At 37.7% G+C, this 20,880-nt stretch overlaps 2 protein-coding genes across 4 annotated transcripts in view; both read left to right on the top strand.

The window, feature by feature from the left end:
• rsrc1 (arginine and serine rich coiled-coil 1) overlaps positions 1-9,173 on the top strand; it is a 140,740-nt gene extending 131,567 nt beyond the window's left edge. The window contains exons 8-11 of one of the 2 annotated variants that reach the window (XM_023350713.1): positions 841-947; positions 2,236-2,316; positions 5,573-5,680; positions 8,465-9,173. In XM_023350713.1, the coding sequence (XP_023206481.1) occupies positions 841-947; positions 2,236-2,316; positions 5,573-5,680; positions 8,465-8,557 (389 nt within the window). In that variant the 3' untranslated portion in view covers positions 8,558-9,173. The remainder of the gene's footprint in view (positions 1-840; positions 948-2,235; positions 2,317-5,572; positions 5,681-8,464) is intronic. The other variant, XM_014470648.2, reaches the window with a different exon arrangement.
• A 718-nt stretch (positions 9,174-9,891) lies between these two features.
• mlf1 (myeloid leukemia factor 1) lies at positions 9,892-20,520 on the top strand. 2 transcript variants are annotated; one of them, XM_005804114.2, is made up of 8 exons: positions 9,892-10,076; positions 11,903-12,065; positions 17,153-17,197; positions 17,971-18,054; positions 18,198-18,323; positions 19,106-19,265; positions 19,337-19,451; positions 19,590-20,520. In XM_005804114.2, exons 1-8 carry the CDS (start codon positions 10,030-10,032, stop codon positions 19,651-19,653), a joined length of 804 nt encoding a protein of 267 aa, XP_005804171.1. In that variant the 5' UTR covers positions 9,892-10,029; the 3' UTR covers positions 19,654-20,520. The 2 variants fall into 2 exon arrangements, with proteins under 2 accessions (XP_005804171.1, XP_023207880.1); XM_023352112.1 differs by lacking the exon at positions 17,153-17,197.
• The last annotated feature ends 360 nt before the right edge of the window (positions 20,521-20,880 follow it).

The raw sequence follows: 20,880 nt of genomic DNA, 5'->3' as shown, positions 1-20,880 counted from the left end.
CTAAGTTTTCCGATATCCTACTCTCTTACGCATGTTCCCATTTGTGTTACTGACGCAGCCTACATCCGTGCCGCTCAGAAACACGGACGCCTGCTGGATTGACAGACAGCGAGATGGGAGAGTGCAGGAGAGGAAAGAGAGGGATGAATATTGACTGATCAGTAGGAAGATTGACAGCCAGAAAATAATGAGTGCATTCAGACTTTTTTTTTTTTTTTTTCCCTGTCGCTAACTTTCCTCGGCACACCTATTTTTGCCCTCCCACGCTCACAAAGACTGCTTTTAGATTCCTGAAGTGATTTGTCATCTGATATGCAGAAATCCTGATGTGTTTATATCCAGGAGTAATTTATTGGAAACCCTTTGTGTCTGTTTTTGTGAAATTGGACAAGCCGGAGAAGTATACTCTTTGATACATGAGGTCTGAACTGAATAAAACTTAATCACATTTATTCCCTGTAATGAAATTCCACTGCAGTGAGCTTGTGTTCATATTTTGATTATTTTAGAATGCCATTATCTGAGTGTAATTCACTGTCTGGCTATTACCTTGTTAGTATTTTTCCCCTCTTTACCTTTTGTAGGAGTCCGTGCCCTTGGAAAGGCATAAATACTTTTTTCTTGGAGGCACAAGATTAAAATAGGGGGATTATCAGATTTCTTTTACTGTATATGTCAAATAGTATTATACTGGAAGAAGAGGCCAATCTAGAGGAAATCCAAATGTTTTCAGATCATGAAGGAGAAGGTGCTCCACACTCTGTGTGATAGAGAACATGTGTGTCTTTCTCTGTATGTGTGTTTCTGTTCATGGCTTCCCTTGTTTAACGTATTTTTCAGAGGGAACCTCTCTGGAGGAGCAAGTGCGAAGGATAAAGGACATCGAGGCCATCGAGAGTGATTCCTTTGTTCCTCAGGCTTTCAAATCTTCCCGGGATGACACAAAGGTGCGTTCTGTCCCTCTTTCTCCCCTGGCCCTTCACTCTCTGAGCTTTTTTTGCTCCGTTTCTTATTGAATTTCGCCCCTCCGCGTCGCTCCGCGCCGTCTGTCCAGAGACGGCCCAGACCAAATCAAACGTTCCCATTGAATGCCATTTGCTCCCGACCCGAGAAGGTTTCATCGAAATTTTTTTTTCCCTTTACGACGGCAGCACCCCACACAAAAGCCACAGCAGGCGGCAGCCGTCCCGCGTCTGTGTCTCTGTGCCTCCCCCCTCGCCTTTCTGGTGACACAGAGGCAGACCAATTGCAGAGGTCATTATTGAAATGTTTCTGCCTTCTGAAAGAGCTGAAATTAGATTTGTTCGGACTTCGGGGCTGTTTTTAAAATACAGGTGACAGCATGCGACAGCAAACCCACAAAAGTTATGATCCATGTGGCCAAAGGGAGCCAAGAGATTAGACCGCTACAGAAATTGCACCCTACACAGCATGTCCAAAAACAAATATTCTTACAAGATCTGCTGGATGAAATGGAAAAGAGAATTTTATATTAGATCTCTATAAATGAGCTTGTCATTATAAAGGATTTTTTTTCCCTTCTAGGGATTCAGTTAAAAATATTCTACAATATTTATAATATTTATTTCTTTCAACACTGATAGCTCACAGCCAAATCCAACATTAAGTTTCCAACATTAGAATATTACATAAGACCTATTAAGTTTAATACAGGACTGTTGTCATACTGTAAAGTATGCTCACGTACTGTAGCAATATATGCACTACAGTCTTGGCCACAGTTTCTTTTGCATGACTTGCTGCAATAATGTGGCTTTGCTAAAGTATTGAGGTTGCTTTACTGGCGGTCTCCAGTCGCATCTGGTGTCATCAAGCAACTTCTCTGCTTCTCTGCTCATCCTCCAGACTCTGGTACATTGATTTCTAAGTGAAATGGAAAAATAAACTGACTTTAATCTGCAGTGGTTCAATCTTTGTTCTCCCTAGAAGAGATAAGATGCCTCAGGTGTGGCTTCAGATGAGGATCATGCCACATTTGTTGTCCACATCCTTGGTTATTTCTGTGTATTAATTGACTCCAGCTAGAGTCCACATTTTGTAAATCCGCCCCAAAAATCTTGACAGCATTGATGTTCACAGTCTTCTAAAAGTTACTATTATTCTCACATGTGGAAGAAGCATGTTTTTTCCTTCCACTGAACCTTCCATTAATGTGCTTAAACAACTATGTGAACAGCCAGCTTCTTTAGCAATAACTTTTTTTGACTTTACCAGTTTCTAAGAGGAGTCCTGGTCTACGCCCTGGATAACCATGAAGTCTACAATCTTCCCCATGATTGTGTGGGCTTTAACATGGTAATAAAATAAGATTTATGTATTTAAATCAGAAATAAGCACCTTAAATATATCACAGCATCCCTTTTTGACTTGAGTGATTGAAACAAATTCATTTTTGAGGACTGATTTAGTTAGATGCACTTCTATGACAGAAAAAAATGGAGTCTTAAATTTTGAGTTTGATGTTAATTTGATTTTAAAATGTATTGCATTGTTGCTTTCTACATTAATTTTTATCAATATTATTTTACAAGTACCGTGAGTTCTTTTACAACTCACTGATCATTTAGAGTTTGAATTATTGATCAATACTCTTGAGATAAATGCAAAATAAAGTTATGACAACAGCTTCTTTTTGGAATATAGACTAGTTTTTAAGATATTTTCAGTTCTTTATCACCACAACAATTGTGACACGGACTTGTGACCCCAGTTATCGGCTCAGTAAACAGCTTTGACTGCTAAGCTAAACAAACAAGGGTTTGTGTCAGCACAAAGAACGCTGAACAGTCAACAGATTGTTTTTATACATTGCAATTACATGTTTTAGATAATATAGATTTTTTTTTTATGACATCCACAGACTCTGTCTCTTGTGTGCCTATGGGGACACAAATCACCAAGTTTGTAAACGTCTGCTCAATAGTACTTTATAGATTAATCTGTTTACTTGATTAATCTGATTAATCAATTTGCCAACTAATTTTCAACCAATAAAAACGTTTTACAACAAAGTTTTGCATTTCTAAATGAAGAGGTCTTAGTCTGGAAAAATTATAAAATCTGAAAAAAAAAACAAAAAAAACCATTTATAATGGGGATTTTTCAAAGATTGTGTCAAAAAACCTTTGTAGTTTTGCTGAAGTTGTGTATTTTTCCAGGTTAGTTTTTGATGTTTATAAATTATAATAAAACAGCTAATCAAGTTAAAGAAATTTTATAACATGCACTCACTTAATTTTAGATCAGATATTTAAAATCACAGATTAAATTAAGATTCAGAGCATTCGTCTACAGTTGAAAACCTTTCTTAACTTAAACGATGTTTTACGTATTTCCCTCCAATTAAAAAAAAACATAATTACTACAAATGTAACATTTTTAATCTACACCACAATACATCTCTGAGTTATTTAAAAACGATAACCTAGTGTTTACCAGCAATTAAAATGTATTTTAAGAATATTCTGTTAAAATAATTAGTTAATTTCTGTAATTCACTTTGTTTACTGTTTTTAATTTGTGCCGTTAGAAGTCACTGTAAATCCTTTTCAATCATAAGTTGATGAAAGATTAGTGAAGCCCTTTATGTCGGCTACAGCCTTCATTTTAAATAAATAAATAAAAGAAGAAATACAAACAAGCTGCATTTATTAAAAATGTATATTCAGCAGATTGTTCCCCAGGAATGTGATGAGTAGTTTTTTCTGCCTCACACTTGGCACATCACCATGCTTATTAGTCAGTGTGTTTCATATCCTGCTCACTTTCTGTTTCCTGCCAAATGAATTTTAAAAGGATTCGTCCAACTGGGTAAACATCTGCTCTAGGGCTGGTATTAGGGGTGTTTAAAACAGTAATGGGTTTGGTGAAATGTTAATTTAGTTATTTCGTCATTTAATAAATGTAACAGTGAAGACACGCCAGCCATTCAAATATGATGTTTATTGTAACATATGGTGATGTTTACACGCTGCAGGATGTGAAAAAAAGCCATTTTCTGTCTATCAGCTCTATAAATGGCAACGTGAGAGCTGCAGAGCACCCTCCGCAAAGATCTTTAAAACATTTTTATCAAATAAATCATTGCAGTAGTGTAAATAAACTCGGTACTTTATGTTTTAGACTTTTTAAATAATTTTTCTAACAGTATAATCAGGTTTAAACAAGTAGACATTTTCAACATTTTCTGACTAGCGAAGCTTTAAGCAGATCTGGCTTTACTAATCGATATGTTCTCTTGTCTTTCCCATTTTTAAAAATGCCAACACATACATGTATGCACATTATGTTCATTGGTGGTATATAAATATATTTAGACAGTTGAAACCAGTGTATAAAAAGATAGACTTACAAAAATTATATTGTTTTTTTTAGATGCCAGACCATAGAGATAATTTTTAGATTATGTTTTTAACTGTATTTAAACTCAGAGGTTTTTATACATTTTCCTTAGTATTTGATACAGTTGTCTGTTAAACTGTATTACTTGAGTCAAATGTTTTGGACCAATTAACTTGTATGTGCAAGTGAATTGAAATTAGTTTTTTTTTAATTTTGTGCCTCGAGATGACATCTGTTGTGAAATGGTGCTTAATTAATAAACTGAACTGAAATTTAATTGAATTTAAACTGCGTTGTAACTAATTTGGTGATATACTTGTTCATTTGGAGGGGCCTTGTCCTTGTATGAGTTTGAATGCTGTAATTTGCCTTTTTATGCCGCTTTTTGAGTAATTGCTTTTTCCTTCCTGAGTGGCATTGCTGCCCCTGGACTGGTTTTGCTGTGGATAGTGACGTTCGTTGACCAACTTCAGTTGCACTTTGCTTTTTGTTTATGGGTTGATGAACGCTCTTCTGTGACAAAGCGTTCATTGATTACAAATGACAAAACAATGGTTCACAAAACACGTCTTCTTGAACAGAATGATAGCTGAACATTTCCATACTGTTCATACCAGTATATTTGTTGTTTCTCTTTCCATGATATTACAAATTAAATCAGTGTGCTTGAGGAATTGAGTCAAAATATACCCACAGGTGCCTTAAAATGACTGTAAATTTAATGTTCAGTGTTTTTTTTTTATAACTAGGTTTGAGCACAAAAAACAAAAGGACTTAAAAAAATAACTAAATAAAAAAATAATAACTTAGAAAAAAAATACATAACTTACAGCTGTTTTTATGTTGAAAGATGGATGAGTCCAGGGAAATTTAACAATAGCTTTCAGAATGCATGGCTTTTATTAGCGTTTTTCACAATTGAACAGTCAATATGTGTGTGCCATCTGCTGGATGAAGATCATATTGCAAGACCCAAGTCTCAGTGCTGTGTCCCGCAATTCCATACCTCATACAAAAACATTTAAATGTACAGTTTGCAACTGTCTGTATAATAATGTTATTGAATGTATTAATTGAGACATACTTTAGAGATATTTCAAAATTAACCTTTTTTTTGCTATAATTTTGTTAATATTGTGTCATATTTGCATGCTCGTTGCAGTCTGAGATTCATTTAGTCTTTATGTATCGTCTGTGTCTGTGAACACAGGTTGTTGCAGCTCAGAAGAAGCAGGAATCAGAGAGCGCTCCCTCTCAGGACTACTCCCTCCCGATGTCTATAGTCTATGATGACAGCGGCACTCTCGCTCATCCCAGTGTAAGTTTCCTCCAGCCAGATCCTCTCCAGCTGTTTCCACCAACATCATCTCAAACTGTCACTCAGTTTCATTGAATAGACTTTTTAAAGAGCACTAAAACGCCACAACCTCGATAAGAAGTTCCGCCTCCATCTTATGGTTTTATTTCCGCCTTGTTTTTATGGGTACGACACTTTGAGTTTATGGCGGTTTGGACAAACTTTGGAATGTTTATTTTTACCCCCTCTAAAAGGTGTCACTGCTTCTACTAACACCTCTACTATTTCCAGCGCCCATGATTCCAGCACATTCCTATCCACTGCATCACGTCGTGCGAGACTCTGCAGCTTGTCGGTTTACGGGCCTCCTTCTCTGATTGCAAATGAAAAACGAGAGGGGAAAAAACTTTAAACTCCAATAACGCTCCCTGGGGCTTCCCAGTCATCTATCTCCACTGGGGGAAACGAAATTATGCCCTGATGTATGCAGATAACCCACTCGCAGAGATGCACCATGCCCCCCAGCCCAACACACACAAACACACGCACACGCACGCCCTCACACTCATACATACACTGTCAGACAGGCTGATATATGGTAGCAATATGCCCCAGGCAGGCCCCGGCCTCGGCTCCAGCTCCTGCTCCACTTCCAATTAGAACAGATGAGTCCCATTAGCCCGGTTCAGATACTGTCATCCCACACACACAGCCTCATTAGCACCGTGACACCAGCCCAGGGCCGACAGACAAGAACTACTGCCGAGTCTAACATGAGATAACACGCGGTGCAGCTGTACGCGGCGTAGGTTGGAGATGAAGGATTGACGTGCTCGGCGGGGGTTGCTGCTCGACCATCTGCATAGTAATACACGTATCAACACCTAGATGTACAGAATGTACATATCGCCGGCATGTCAACGTCATCTCTCAGCCTCGCATAAACACATGCAGTGGATATAGGAATAATCTGATATCTTCCACTCTGTGCCTCAGTGCTTTGCATCCCAGTCATTGTATTACTTCCTAATAAACAGATGCCTTCATTCGTCAGATGCTCGCAGCTGTAGCATTAAAGCCTCCTCACAGTCAATGCCATCACTGCCGGTAATGTACTGAATATAAGTAGTAAGCAGGCATTTTCTAGCAGCAGGCTTTATAGGAATGGATGAGGTACATGCTGAAATTTACTCCATGCTGCTGGATCTGAGTAGGCGTCACTCCAAACAGGGCGCAGTATTCAGGGTACTCAAGGTTCGTACGGGTGCTTGACTTCCCTGAAAATGTTTGAATTTCAATTAGGTGTTTTCAAAGTTTTGAAAGTGCTTGATTTCTGTACAACTCCTTTGAAAGTGCTTGATATTCAAACTGCATATTTGTGTTTCATATTAAAGTGCAATCTAACAATTTATTAAAAGCCTAGATTTGGAAAACATTATACGCAGTTGAAACCAGATATTTGCATACACCTAATAAAAAGACACACACACATTTTTTTCCCCACTGCCTGAAGTTGAATCAGACTAAACATCTCCTGTTTTAGGTCAGTTAGAATCACCATATTATGTTATGTGAGACATACAATTGTGTTATATCACAAAACAATATTAATAACAGTAATAAATAACATCATATTATAGTGGATTAAAACGGTCTCTTAGGTCATTTGTATTGTTTTCCTCTACAAAACGTGGTGCTGGAAAAGATAGTAGATACTACACAGTTTTACGTCTTTGTGGATATTGACATAATGTGTAAAACATTTCATTTATTTACATATTGTCAGTTAAATAAGTATATAAAAATCAGTTAGAAATGTATTTAGGATGATCAGTTCACTTTCTTGACAGACCTTATAATAATTAATCCATAATAAGCCTTCATATTGGTGCATAATTGCAGATCTTCATTTAGATTTTGAGACTTCTTGTCTTTTTTATAGGACATAGCTAAAAATGTGGGAATTTGAGTGATAGAGTGGAATTTAGTCCACAAAGCTAATTAGCAAATACAGCAAATAAGGGGATTCTCAAGGTTAGATGACGTTAGTTTACAAATATCACAAAATTATATTAGCCTAAAGATTGATAACAAAAATCCATGACTTAATTGATTTTATAATTTAAAAAACCCGGAAAAGCCATAATTTTCAATACTGCTCCTAAAATGATACATCACATTATTACATATAAAATATTATCTTTAACAATTTACTACTCTGTTATATATTGACTTAAGCAATATCTGGAATAATTTTAGTCGTAATTTCCAAGTGTTTATTGTGTGGAACATTATGTCTCAAGGTGTTATGTGCTGGTTAATTTGTGGGAAATTTGAGAGAAAAAAGTGAGCAAAGGAAATTACATGTAAGCTCTTCTAACACAAAAACTGATAGCTAACGCATCTATGTTTCCTTATTATGAATTACTCTGGTATCAGGCGGTATCTTGTGACGGTGAACGATAATACTAACAATAATAACTAATGCCCTCACTGATATAATTGATAAAAATAAAACAAAAAAACATGTACTTATTGTCAAAGCAAAAGCAGAATAATTAAATATTCATATTGCAGTTCAAGTTTGAAGTTTTATTCCAGATTGTATTGATGGGCCCCTAAACTTCACCCTTCTGATCTGTCAGTGTATGAGTGTGTGCACTATGTTTGTGACCATAGATGGGCAAATGTGGCTCTTGTACCAAAGTATGTTTTGCTCCTGTAGCTGAGTTCACTCAAACTGTTGGTCCTGTTTCTTTCTTTAATCTTCCTAACGTGTCCTCGTCTCTCTCTGCTGGCCTGCAGTTGTTCATGGATAAAGAGAGGGCTGAAGATCTCTGGCTGAGCAGGTTGATCTCACTGCGACAAGAACGACTGATGGGAAGTCCTGTAGCCTGAAGGCCAACAGCGTCCAATAAGAGCTTTTTGTTCCCAGCGTAGTTTTTAGTTCAGCTCTTCACTTCTTTTGGGACATCACAACAATGCCTATCTCCACTTTTGTGAAGCTTTTTGAGGGAATTTGTTTTTGGTCTATTTCGTTTTTTGTTTTGCTTTTTTCTGATGTTGATGATTTTGATTTGGTGAATTCTGTTAATGTTAAATGTTGTTTTTTTAACATAGATGTGAACTTTGACACATTATGTTTTATCTTTCAATAAAAAGTTAGTTGTGACTGATGTGGGTACTGTAATAAAATTTACTGACGACTCTTTCCTTAACAAAACACTGTGGCTCTTGTTGAGTTTCTAAAGTTAAATAAGTATATTTACTGCTCCAGACACAAGTTTGCATATTCTAATCATCTGCATTACCAGAATTGTACATGACTTTAATGATTTGTTTGGATTGTTGTCCAGGGTGGAGAGATAATGCAACTTTTTTTTAAAAAATTAACATTTGAATTTGTTGTGGATTTTCTCTAATTCTATAACAATTGGGATGAAAATTTCATTTTTAGCAGAATTTGTTGAGATATGTACATTGTTTGGTGGAAATAAATCCAGTATTACAATTATCCTGCCAAATTCATCCATGCACTTAATAAAGAAATGTACATGCATCATAAAAAGTTTAGCACGATTGACTGGGTATAAACTTCTGACCAAAACTGTAACACTACACTCTGCCTTGAATTTTATTCCTTCTACTCATGCGTACTACTGAGGGATTTAAGTTTGTGTTTTCTCAGTGTTGTGTTGCTAGTTGAGAGAGATTCATGGAGGTGAGTCAACCCACGAAGCTATTTGTGGAACCTCCAGATGGTAAACCTATACGAAGTCTGGGACATGCTGTTGCTATTATAGTCTCCAGACACTTGGTGTCAAAATGAAATGATAATTAAGAATATAATATAACTCAATAACTAAGTCCACGTTAAATTTAGCTGCATGACTTACTTGCATTTGCAAAAATAAATGTTCTACATATCTGTGCGAACTAGGTGTGCTTTCTTGTAAAAAAATAAAAATAAAATCTTTTTTTTTTTTAAATATAGTTCAAGAATAACAATAGATCTACCTAAAAGCAAATTGTCTGCACTTTGAGTGACATTAACTCTGCGTGCAAAATTCTGATAAGGACAAGGAAATTTGTAGTAACGTGCACTGGAGTGATAAGCCACACGAGTTTTATAAGAAGTTTCTCGAGTGCTGTCGCCATAGCAGCCAACCCCAACAGACAGCGCGTGGATGGAGCCCCAACAACAGCCAATGGGAGCGTCGGGCTTGTATCACGTGGCCGGTGTCAGAGTGACTTTGGTTCTAATCACACTCGGGATCAGCTGCTGCCGTTGCGCCTCGAAGCGGGGATGTGAATGTTGGACGTGAAGTCTTATTACAAAGAAATATCTACGTCTTTACGAATCAGCGGAAATGTACAACAACATGCTGGAGGATTTCGATGAGGACCCATTCTTTTCGTAAGTTCAGTAATTTAGTTAGAATTTTCTAGCTTGGATTGAAGAGGACACATTTCGAATTTTCCGACATTATTATAAATCTAAAGAGCCTAAAAAATGTTTATAATAGTGGGGGAAACAAATTTTAAGTGTCAGAAAATGTAACAAGATGCGCAATTTAATCCTAAAAAAAAGTGCCATGAGCTTATATGGAAAAGTTGTTTAATTTTAAGTTACCTAGCAACAGCTGCTGAAGATAAAAAACGTTTACAAACCAAATAAAAATTCCGATATGTGAGTTTTATAACAGATTTAAGTGAAGATTTAAATAAAATACGTTTCTGAACATTTTTAGAGACACTTTCTGTTAATGTCTCAGTGAGTGTTCACACTGTCAGAGGGCTGCAGCGACTTTGACATGATCCAGGAGTGGAGGCCTGCAGAGCATTAGTGTGGCCACACTTGACCCGACTTCTAAGTCAAGTGTTAAGGCTGGCTACATTTATTTCAGGGGGTGCTCCTTACTTCATGGTGGTGTTTTTCATTAAAGAATTTATTCACGGTAAGTTCCGAGTTCACAGAGGAAAAGGGAGTGGTTTTGTGAAATTGCAGCTCCTTACAAAAGTATTCACAACCCTAAAACTTCTTCAAGTTACAACCACAAACCTAAATGTATTTTATTTTCTTTTTCATTAGAACCCCAATAAAAGCACATTGGTGGGAGGACAGTATGGATTTATTTTATTTTATTTTTTTATTGAAATCAAAAAGGTGTGGCGTGCACATGTATCCAGCCTGTTATCTTTAAATATGATTGCCTTCCAGCTGTTCTTTGGAGGCCTCTGGGGTTGTTGGAAATCATTAATAAGCAATGAGCACCCTGAAGTTCAAGGAACACACCTGGTAGGTCAGGGATAAAGTTTTAGAGAAGTTTAAAGCAGGGCTAGGTTATAAAACAATTGCTCTAAACATCTCGCAGAGGTCTGTTGAGTCCATAGAATCGCAGAACTGCAACTCTGCCACGTTTTTAAGACATTGGCCAAAATTAGAGAGTTGTGAGCAGTGTTTGTGATTTAAAAAATGGTTAATTACATTATCTTTCCTCAATATACTTTCATGCATTATATGTGTAAAGTTGACATTGTGTGAGGGGTAGAAATGCCTGTCCGTTTCTTGGTCAAAGCCCACAACGTTTTATTTTCTCTAAATTTTAATGAATATATAATTGCAAAAAATTAATTCATTCTTTCAATATGTAAGTTTGTTCTGAAACATAAAAATACAAATGACATAGAAGTGTTTAAAGCAAGCTTCCATGTGGTGTTTAGAAAAAAATGATGAATGATCTTCTATCAAAGCTTCTAATTGAGGATCTGTGCCAAGATGCTTTTCATTTAGTCTTACTTTTGTGAAGAAGAACTTGCTCAAGGCTCTAGATCCACAAATCTGATATTCTCATAACTTGAACTGTCTCACAAAGGGATTTTTAAAATTAATAATCATTCATTTCTGATTATTAGTCATAAATTAATAATGATTGATTATTAATTAATCTGACAAAATATTTTAAAAAATTACTTAGTCAGAGGGGCTGCTTACATGTACACATCACACTTTTTGTGCAAAAACCTTTGAAAATCATATATCCTTCACAATGTTGTGCAACTTTTTCCTTTTTTATCTAACATGAAACAGTACCGTTAAAATACAATAAAGTGCAAGGTTGTGTCTTGACATAATTTAGAAAGAGCACTACAGTGTAATGACGTTTTTTTTGTTTGGTGTTTAAGTCTATGTGATTGCTAAGCTGCCCTTTTTGTCTTTTCTTTCCCTGCGTCTTTCTTCAGGGATTCATTCCGTGCTCATAGAGAGCACATGAGGCAGATGATGCGCAGTTTCTCCGAACCATTTGGTTTCCCCTTTAGCACAAGCATCACAGATGGGAGAAACCGTGGCCGCGACATGGCCGAACATCCAAGGCCCCCTTTTGATCGAAGAAACGAGCGTCGGGTGAGAACGTAGATTTTAAAACAAAAAGAACAGCTCTCTTCAAATTTAGGCGATGCACTACTACCCTTTATTATATCCCTCCGTTTATATGTTTCAGTCATCCTGTAAGCTGTCCAGTGCTTTCTCCTGAGGTAGCGCTGTGTTTACTAAGATTAGGCTCCAAAAACTGGCCACATCTACTGTAACCGATACTCCACTTGCAGAGGTGATTGGCCATGTTTGTTTCTGGTTATGTAGAAGGGCAACCCCTTTGGCCTCTCCCAACGGTTAGAAGGCCTATTTATAGCACATTGTTCCACTAACACACTGCGTTCTTGTTTTATTTAATGCATTTCTTTTTGCAAACACTTCTCTGGATTTGAACATTTGTTGAAGTCAGTGAGGGAGAACCAGTGCTGTTCAAAGGGCTTCATATCTTTCACACTACAGCTACAAACTTTAGTGTGTGTGTGTTTTTGTTTTAATGTATAAATCTGAACCCTGGCCAGCTTCTCTGTCTCTTCTGAAGAATGGCATGCCAAAACAGTATGATGCCGCCACTACCATGCTTCACAATGGGGAATGTGTATTTTGGGTTACAAAACACATATTCTCCAGAAAGTGTGTCTTTCACATTTTCTTTCTATGACAGCAGTAAATAGCCTGTACTTGTATAGCACTTTATCAAGTCACTGTAGTTGACACAACATTCAGTCATTCACGCTGTCACGCATACACATACACACACACACACACAATGGTAAACTACTCAATAGGAGCCACAGCTGCCTTTGACATCTGCACCAGAACCGCCAGCAGGAAACGTGGTTTGGAGTGTTTTGGCAGATGGAACAGGAATCGAACCGGCAACCCACTGATTATGGGACTAACCGCCACCATCGTCCCAATAAACTTACACTTTGTTCTCATCTAATAATAGAACCTTCTAACAGCTACAAAACTTTTGCTGAACTTTAACGTGGGCATTTCAACAATTACTTTCTTCTTCTTTCTACACTTCATAAGCCATATTTTGTGGAGTGCATAAGCCGACACTGCTGTAAAGTTAGCTGACTTGCAAGGTAGGCTCCTTCCTTTTCAGGATGCTCGTTGTTCTCGAATATCCAAAACGTTTAACACCTTCTCAGAACATGTTGAGATAAAAATTACATGCCTAATTAGATGACATTTGAAGGCAGCTGTATTTTATTTGGGTGTAAAATTGTAAAAGGAGCAGATTACATGCCTTACTTATTTGATTTTATTGGTAAACAAAATAAAAAATTTGAGCTTTGTATCTTTTGCCTTTCACTTCACAGTTAAGCACTGCTTGGTGTTGGTCTTTCACATAAAATCTCACCAAAAAATATTGAAGTAGGTGATAATGGATACCTTTGTAATTCCCCGTAGACGGTTTGGTTCACTTGTGTCGTTTTACCCAACTTGATAAACACCATTGTGGTGTTTATTTCTCTGGCTTGTAGTAATAATAAGAACATGTACTGTATGTAGAGAAGTGTTGTATATTTGATCCGCTGAGTCAAACTTAGCCCGAGTCACCTGCTTTAATCCAAGTCTCCCATGAGAGTTGGTATATTTATCCTTGATAATGGCTTTCATCAGAAGTGTGACCTCAGTCCCAAGCAGCGTGCTCGCTCAGTACTTAGAAGTGATCAATAGAATAATAAAATATGAGAAGATGCATGCAATCAAGGCCGTATTAACCAGGATATGCACTGTTTATTAATAAAATTAAAAAAAAACTGCTTTCTGATGTCCCACACGGTCAGAGGAAGTTGAGACCGGCAGTGGTGGAAATCCTGAAGCCTGAAGCGGTGCTCAGATTGCTGGCTTTGACGCGGCATGTGTTCTATGTTCAGATGTCATGGGCACTCTATTCCCTCATTGTTGCTCTTTTCGTCCATCTGTTTCGCAGAACTTGGCATCGCTGCTGCATTAGCAGCTAGATGACAGACAGCTCGCTCCCAAGCTGTTCTCCAGTATCACAGGCACAAATGTGCACACGGAGACACATTCGAAGAACACACACATATGGCTCCAAAATATGCTTGTAAGCAAAGTAACCCACAGTTCCAGCTTGTAATATTCACGCAAGTTTGGATGGTTGTGCTACTACTTCTGTGATGAGAATCCCAGTGGGAAGAAACGTCCACCTTCCTCGAGTTCCGCTGAGTTCTCACATTTCTCTCTTTTGCCTACACCTATGCTGTCTGGTTTGGGTTACCATTCACAGCCTCCATTCATCAGGGCACCTGTTTACAAATGTGATCGTAAATAACAACACTGATGCCGTATTAGATTATTGAAATAAGCTGTCTTTGCCTGCCATTTTAAGTAGTGTGCCGAGGCCTAATAATAATGATAAACACTGTTGTGTTTGCTTGCTGTCACATTTGTGGATTTAAATATTTCTGTGGTTTTTGTCATTTCTCTGTTACACTTAAATCTGTTGATATCAGAAAAGATAAGCTCAGTAAAATTGTTGCAAAACTTCCCAGGAATGAACAATCCGCCAAAATTACTCCAGAAGCACATTAACGACTCAACCAGGAGGACGAAAAAGAATTAAGGAACACTGCTGACCTCAATTAGGATCTGGGTTCATTATTCAATAGAAAAGAGACTGGGTAAAAATGGCGGCCATGGTGAGAAACCACTACAACAAGTATTCAAAGGCCCATCAAACACTTCCTAAGGAAACATCTTGATGATCCCCAAGACATTTGGGAAAGTTTTCCTTAGCCTTGCACGATAAAAAGTGAGCATTTTCTCATTACATTCATCATAAAACTGGCACAACATTTCAGAAAACCGATGGATTGGTTTATTTGGACTGCTTTTTGACCCTTAATAAATAAAATAATTTGAAAACATTTTTTGTTTTAATTTACTCAGCTTATCTTCTCTGATATTAAAATTTGTTTAATGATCTGAAACATTTAAGTGTAATGAAGAAAAGGCGAAAAAAAAATTAATATTTAAGTGGTCAAATAAATACTTTTCAGATCAATGCACATGCTTAAATCAAATAGTTTTTGCTGCAGGGTAGAGGAGGTGATGAAAGTGAATTCATGAAAACTGTGTGCATCTTACTTTTCTCATCTGTTATTTGAATCTGTTGGATCAGTTGCTTCTGTTCAAAATCTCAGTGAACGAAACATAAAAAAATTGTTCAATTTCAGAACCCCTTAAGATTTTTGCCAGTGTGTAGACAAGTGTATCTGTTTAACTTTGTTTGCGCTCTCTGTCATACCTTGTCTAAATATACTGCATACTGCTATCCAACTGACATTTATTAGTTCATAGATGCCACGGTGGGATAAAATTGGCAGTTCAGGAGCGTTTTTATATCAGCTTGACCTTTGAAATGAGCTGAGAGTGCAGCCGTGGACTCTGCAACCCCATTTAATCCCAGGGGAGTCATGTCCTGACTGGACCGCCTGGCCCACTACAGCCTTCCTAGAATGAGGCTCGCTTTCAGTGTTAAACCCACTCTAATCTCTGGCGATGCAACCTAATTACACATGGAACACAAGTCATTCAACACCCCAATGATTACACACAATAACCCTGCACATCGCAACCCCAGAAAAATCCCCACGCACACATAGTGATGGGTGTTGAGATGTTTGGCCAAGACCGTGCGGTCACAAACACCTGTGGTCTTGCCAGGCAGAGCTCAGACTCAGGATGTGGGAGGCTGCAGGCTGCTCCATTTTTATCATCGTCGAGGTGTTTCCAGCTACAAAAAGTTTGTCGCCTTTAAAAAAAATAAAAATTCTTTGCTGAGGGCAGAGTGTAGCACTGTGTGGGTTTGTTTCAAATAGTGGAAGAAAACCCAGTCACTTACTGGGATCCACTTCAAGAAACAAGTTTTATTGCTGACAACAATTTGTTGTTCTCATGGGAAAATCTATGGTCATGAGCTTTGGGTCATGACCGAAAGAACGAGATCGCGGATACAAGCGGCCGAAATGGGTTTTCTCCGTAGGGTGGCTGGGCTCTCCCTTAGAGATAGGGTGAGAAGCTCAGTCATCCGGGAGGGACTAAGAGCAGAGCCGCTGCTCCTTCACATCGAGAGGAGCCAGTTGAGGTGGCTTGGGCATCTGGTCAGGATGCCTCCTGGACGCCTCCCTGGTGAGGTGTTCCAGGCACGTCCTACCGGGAGGAGGCCCCGGGGAAGACCCAGGACACGCTGGAGGGACTATGTCTCTCGGCTGGCCTGGGAACGCCTCGGGATTCCCCCGGAAGAGCTAGAAGAAGTGGCTGGGGAGAGGGAAGTCTGGGCCTCCCTTTTGAAGCTGCTACCCCCGCTACCCGACCTCGGATAAGCGGAAGAAGATGGATGGATGGATGGATGGATGGATGGGAAAAAAATGACCATGTAAAGAATTTATTGCAACCACAATAGACTCTAGTTAAGGAAGTCTATACACCTTAAAAACTTAATGTGGGTGGGATTGTTGCTTTTATTAATTGCAATGTCTTTTCCCACCAATGTTGGTTCCGTAACAGCATTAGATCAATATATTGATATTTACATCAATATGTTTTAAAATCTGAATTATTTGGAGCAGTTTAGCTTTCCTATTGATGATGGTGTTTTTAGATCATTTTTACAGGTCACTTTTATTGTCACAGTAAATACAATAGACTTTAATTAAATCTTTTTTTAATGGAAAATAATCTACAGATGTTTTTTTTTACTCACTCTGACTAAACTTGTGTCATTTTGTAAAGGAGAAAAGTGGAGCAAAGATTTTTACGTAGCCCTGGTATGAAACAAACCCGAGAAAAGTTGTAGTTGTAGTAAAATTTGGTTCTACAATACAGACACCATCATTATAGATTATTTTATTTGAAAACCATGTTATATTTCTTTCCACTTCACAATTAGGCGCTGTTTTGTGTTAATCTTTCATGGACAGTTGCAGTTTTGATGTGTTAGATTGCAGACAAGTGCAAGAAATATGAATACTTGTGCTTTTGCCAGACTTGTTGATTTAAATAGAAAATCCCCATGGCTTAGCATGTCTTTGTAACATACAGCTACTGAGATGCTAAACTGATATCGTTTGAATCTTCAGGATATGAGCCGGTCATTGTTGCCTTTTGGCAGCACTGGCAGCACGGTGAGTTGGGTCTGTGCATGTAAAGAGAAACTCACCTGACCGAGTGCATGCTCTAACCGCAGCTGGCTGCATTCATTGCATTTTAGCATTATCCAGCAAACAAGTAGGTTTTGCTTGAATACTCATTGCAAGTAATTTTCATTATTTAGGCTGCATTATTAGTGCACCAACACTGTCATCTTATGAATGTAGGACAACAAACAACAAATAAAAACAGTAATCAGAATGAGGAGTAACCACTGAACTGCTTCCTTTCTTTGCGATAAACCTAAATGTGCGCTATAGCTAGCTTAACCGGATACTTCTTTTATTGTCTTTTGAGAGATTCCTGTCTCATTTGGACATATTCAATTAGTGTCAGATGGATTGGTACATTTTTATTTAGTACATACGGTCGGTGCCTTAGCTTTAGCGATAATTAACAAACATTAATGATTACTAACATCCTGGTCAGGTTATTATCAAAGCACTGGCTTTCATTCAGTCTTTGGCATTAACAATCCTAATAAAAAAAAGTCTTGAGCTTTTCAGTGTTTGTGAGTGTTCAATGACTCTCACAGTTGTTTTTGTTTTGGATTATTTACTCATTATTATTGTGGTTATAGTTTGCAAAATGGTTCATATAAGAAATATTTATGCATGTATCTGCATGTATTTTTTTTTTACCTTCATAATGTAGCTGTTTATGACTTGTTAATGTCAAGTGACCATCAAGAGTAGTGTACAGCTTTTAAACTGACTTTTCATTGTGGTTTCCTTTTATGTCTGAGCAGGACATGATGCAGAACCATTTCAGCATGTTTGACAACGTGATGTCCAACATGAGAAAAAGCATGGAAGAAATGAACAGAGACTTTGTGAGTTCACCAACATGCTTTCTTTTATTCATATAGATGGTGCTAAATAAATAAGTAGCAATAAAATCTATTTTTAAGTGAAAGCTGTCTTATGTTACACTCTGTTCTTGTGTTTTTTTTTTTTGTTGTTGTTTTCTTTGGAGGACGTGTCACCAGATGCAAATGCCCACTCATACAGGTCATCATCGGTAATGTCATATTCAAAAGTTGGAGATGAGCCTCCAAAGGTGTTCCAGGCAACTACGTCGACTCGCTGTGCCCCAGGAGGAGTAAGTTTTCTAGTACTCTAGGAGTGGTGATGTGCTGAAGAATCCTGCTTTATGTCTTGAGATGCTAGAAATAAATCTGTCTGTGAAAAATATTAACTAAAGTTGAAGTTAAACTCTCTAAATAGAAACACTTGTGATGTTATTACTGGCACATTTATCTAGATATGCAATGATCTTCTTTTTTAGCTATAATTTCAGATCTCTGTTTTGTTTTTATTTCTTTTTGGTAAGTAATTAATTTTAACCAATTCCAACTTCTGTTTAAAAGCTCCAATTATTGGTGTTTAAATTATTTTTTAACAGCTGTCCTGTCACAAGCTGTCATTATTTATTTATGTTAGAACCACATGAGATGTCACACTGTGTGTGATGGAAATGTGACAATGATTTTTTTTTCTCCTTCAAAAGAAAGACTAAAGATTACATGGCTGACATTTCAATTCAATTTAGTGCAAAAGTACTTCATTAATCTCAAAAGGAAAATAAATTTTGTAGTTTAAACTGCCCAAGTTTCTTCAAGGAGTTGTTAGTAGAGGGTGATGGAGGATCTCCTGTAGTGGTGTGTACTGCAGTGCCTCTGAAGAAGCCTCTGACTAAAGACATTTTGTTTTTGTATTACATTCTAAGGAAGAGGATGCTCGGAGTTGTCTGTGATGTTCAGGCTCAGTTAAGCCAAAAATGGTCCGACTTCACTAAACTCCGATACGCTAAACTCTTAATAAATAAATGAACTTGTTTAATGATTATGAATGTAACAGCTTTAACGCTGCTCTCTTTCCCAGATAAAGGAGACACGCCAAGCTTTTAAAGACTCCGACAGCGGTCTGGAGAAGATGAAAATTGGACACCAAATCAAGGACAGACGGCATGTTGTTGAGAAGAGACATAACAAGCAAACTGGAGAGGAAGAGATTAAACAGGATTTCGTGAATATGGATGAATGTATGTGAAAGCTTTGCATCTATGCCCTATAAGATAGTCTGACTGTAACTAACGTTATCTTCCCCCCACAGCTGAAGCAAATTCTTTTGATGATGAATGGCAGCGGAAGGTATCCAGGCTTCTGTCACCAGACCCCATGCCTGGCCCAACACAACGTCAGCTTGGTAGTCCTGAGCATCCCCGTAGGTCAGTATTAACCCGTCATTTGTCTGCTGGATACGCAGCAGAAAAATGGTTCAAACTTCATAGGACACCTAAGTTGAGATTAGTCCGATTGTGACAATTTTTGGTGCTTATTTAGTTTTTTTGTCTGTTTTTTTCCAGAGGTCATCGAAAGAAAAAGGCTGGGCATAAAGGCTCAGGCAACACCAACGAGTACAAATATTGATGCCTCTATCTTTACGTCTAATTAAAGCCATTTACACATCTCACAGTTCAAAGTGGTGCCTTCCTCCCACTCCAGAAACACACACCACATGAAACAGAGAAAGAATCTATTGCAGTTGGACACAAAATATTACGTCACACATATCTGTTCTTTGATGCACACACCGTAGTGTATGTTGCAGTTTCCTTGTTCCATCACATCTGGTTTAAACTGATGAATAATTATCAAGCCTCTGAAAGGCTGGATGTCAGTCTATAGAGCTTCTTTTCAGGTACAACTGAAACAGTAATATGACTACAGGATCACTAACTAAGCAGATCAGAGTACCATACTTTGAGTTCCTGTTTAGTTCCAAGCCACAAAGCAAAATAAATCAACAGACACTCTGATGGAAGTAAAGGACTGCATTTATACCCGAGTGATATTATTTTGAAGGTTTTTTTTGTTTTGTTTTGGGGTTTTTTTATAAAGAAGAAATTTAAAAACTGCAGCCTTATGGTGTGTCACCAGCATTTTTATCAGGAAATCTGAAAAATAGAATTTTACACATCATGTAAACATCTTGGTAGCTTATAAAAAGGTAACAATGTTCATACATTCTTTGTTGTAAAATAAAGCAATGCACATAGAATATATCCGGTTTTGTTTCTATTTAGCATCTGTTTTAAATACTGAAATCTTTGTACAAACACACTTGCCCTTAATCTTTTTATATTGTTTGTTCTTACTTGTTGAACTTTGTGCTTTATTGCGAAGTGTAGACGAGGGATTACTCTCACTAAATGATTTATTCTTGTATGTTTTGTGTTAAAAGTGAGGTCTGCCAGTTCAGGATGTCTGAAAATAAAGTTGCGTGAATGAACCTGATCCTCTTTTCTTCATTCCCATTTCCTCCATACCAGATATCTGCTCAACAGTTTAGCTTTAATAAAATAGCACATCAGGTTTATGAGTGTGCAAGTATGCTTTGAACCTTTATGCATGCTGGTGACCCAGAGAAGTATTTTTGGATGGCAGCACTTGTCAGTAGCTCAGATGTGGCTGAGGTGTTGGCCAGCTGCAGGCCGGCCATACACCACTTTCACATGCTGATATTATCACACCATAACAGCAGCATGCAGACCAAAGACACTTATGTGCCTCGGACATGGATAGTTTTTGTTCAACTCCAAAACTTGCTCTATACAACTCAAGGATGTGTCACCTTTTTTGTTTCTACATACCTAA

This window comes from Xiphophorus maculatus, chromosome 18 (assembly GCF_002775205.1).
Source record: "Xiphophorus maculatus strain JP 163 A chromosome 18, X_maculatus-5.0-male, whole genome shotgun sequence".
Classification (NCBI taxonomy): Eukaryota; Metazoa; Chordata; class Actinopteri; order Cyprinodontiformes; family Poeciliidae; genus Xiphophorus; species Xiphophorus maculatus.
This window is presented reverse-complemented; position numbering and strand designations above follow the sequence as displayed.

What these genes read in the sequence shown, in the direction of transcription:
- mlf1 (XM_005804114.2), top strand. Translation starts at nt 10,030, where the DNA reads ATGTACAACAACATGCTGGAGGATTTCGATGAGGACCCATTCTTTTC. An exon ending in GATGAGGACCCATTCTTTTC is followed by an intron (nt 10,077 to 11,902) that starts GTAAGTTCAGTA and finishes GTCTTTCTTCAG; the next exon opens with GGATTCATTCCGTGCTCATA. An exon ending in TTTCGTGAATATGGATGAAT is followed by an intron (nt 19,266 to 19,336) that starts GTATGTGAAAGC and finishes TTCCCCCCACAG; the next exon opens with CTGAAGCAAATTCTTTTGAT.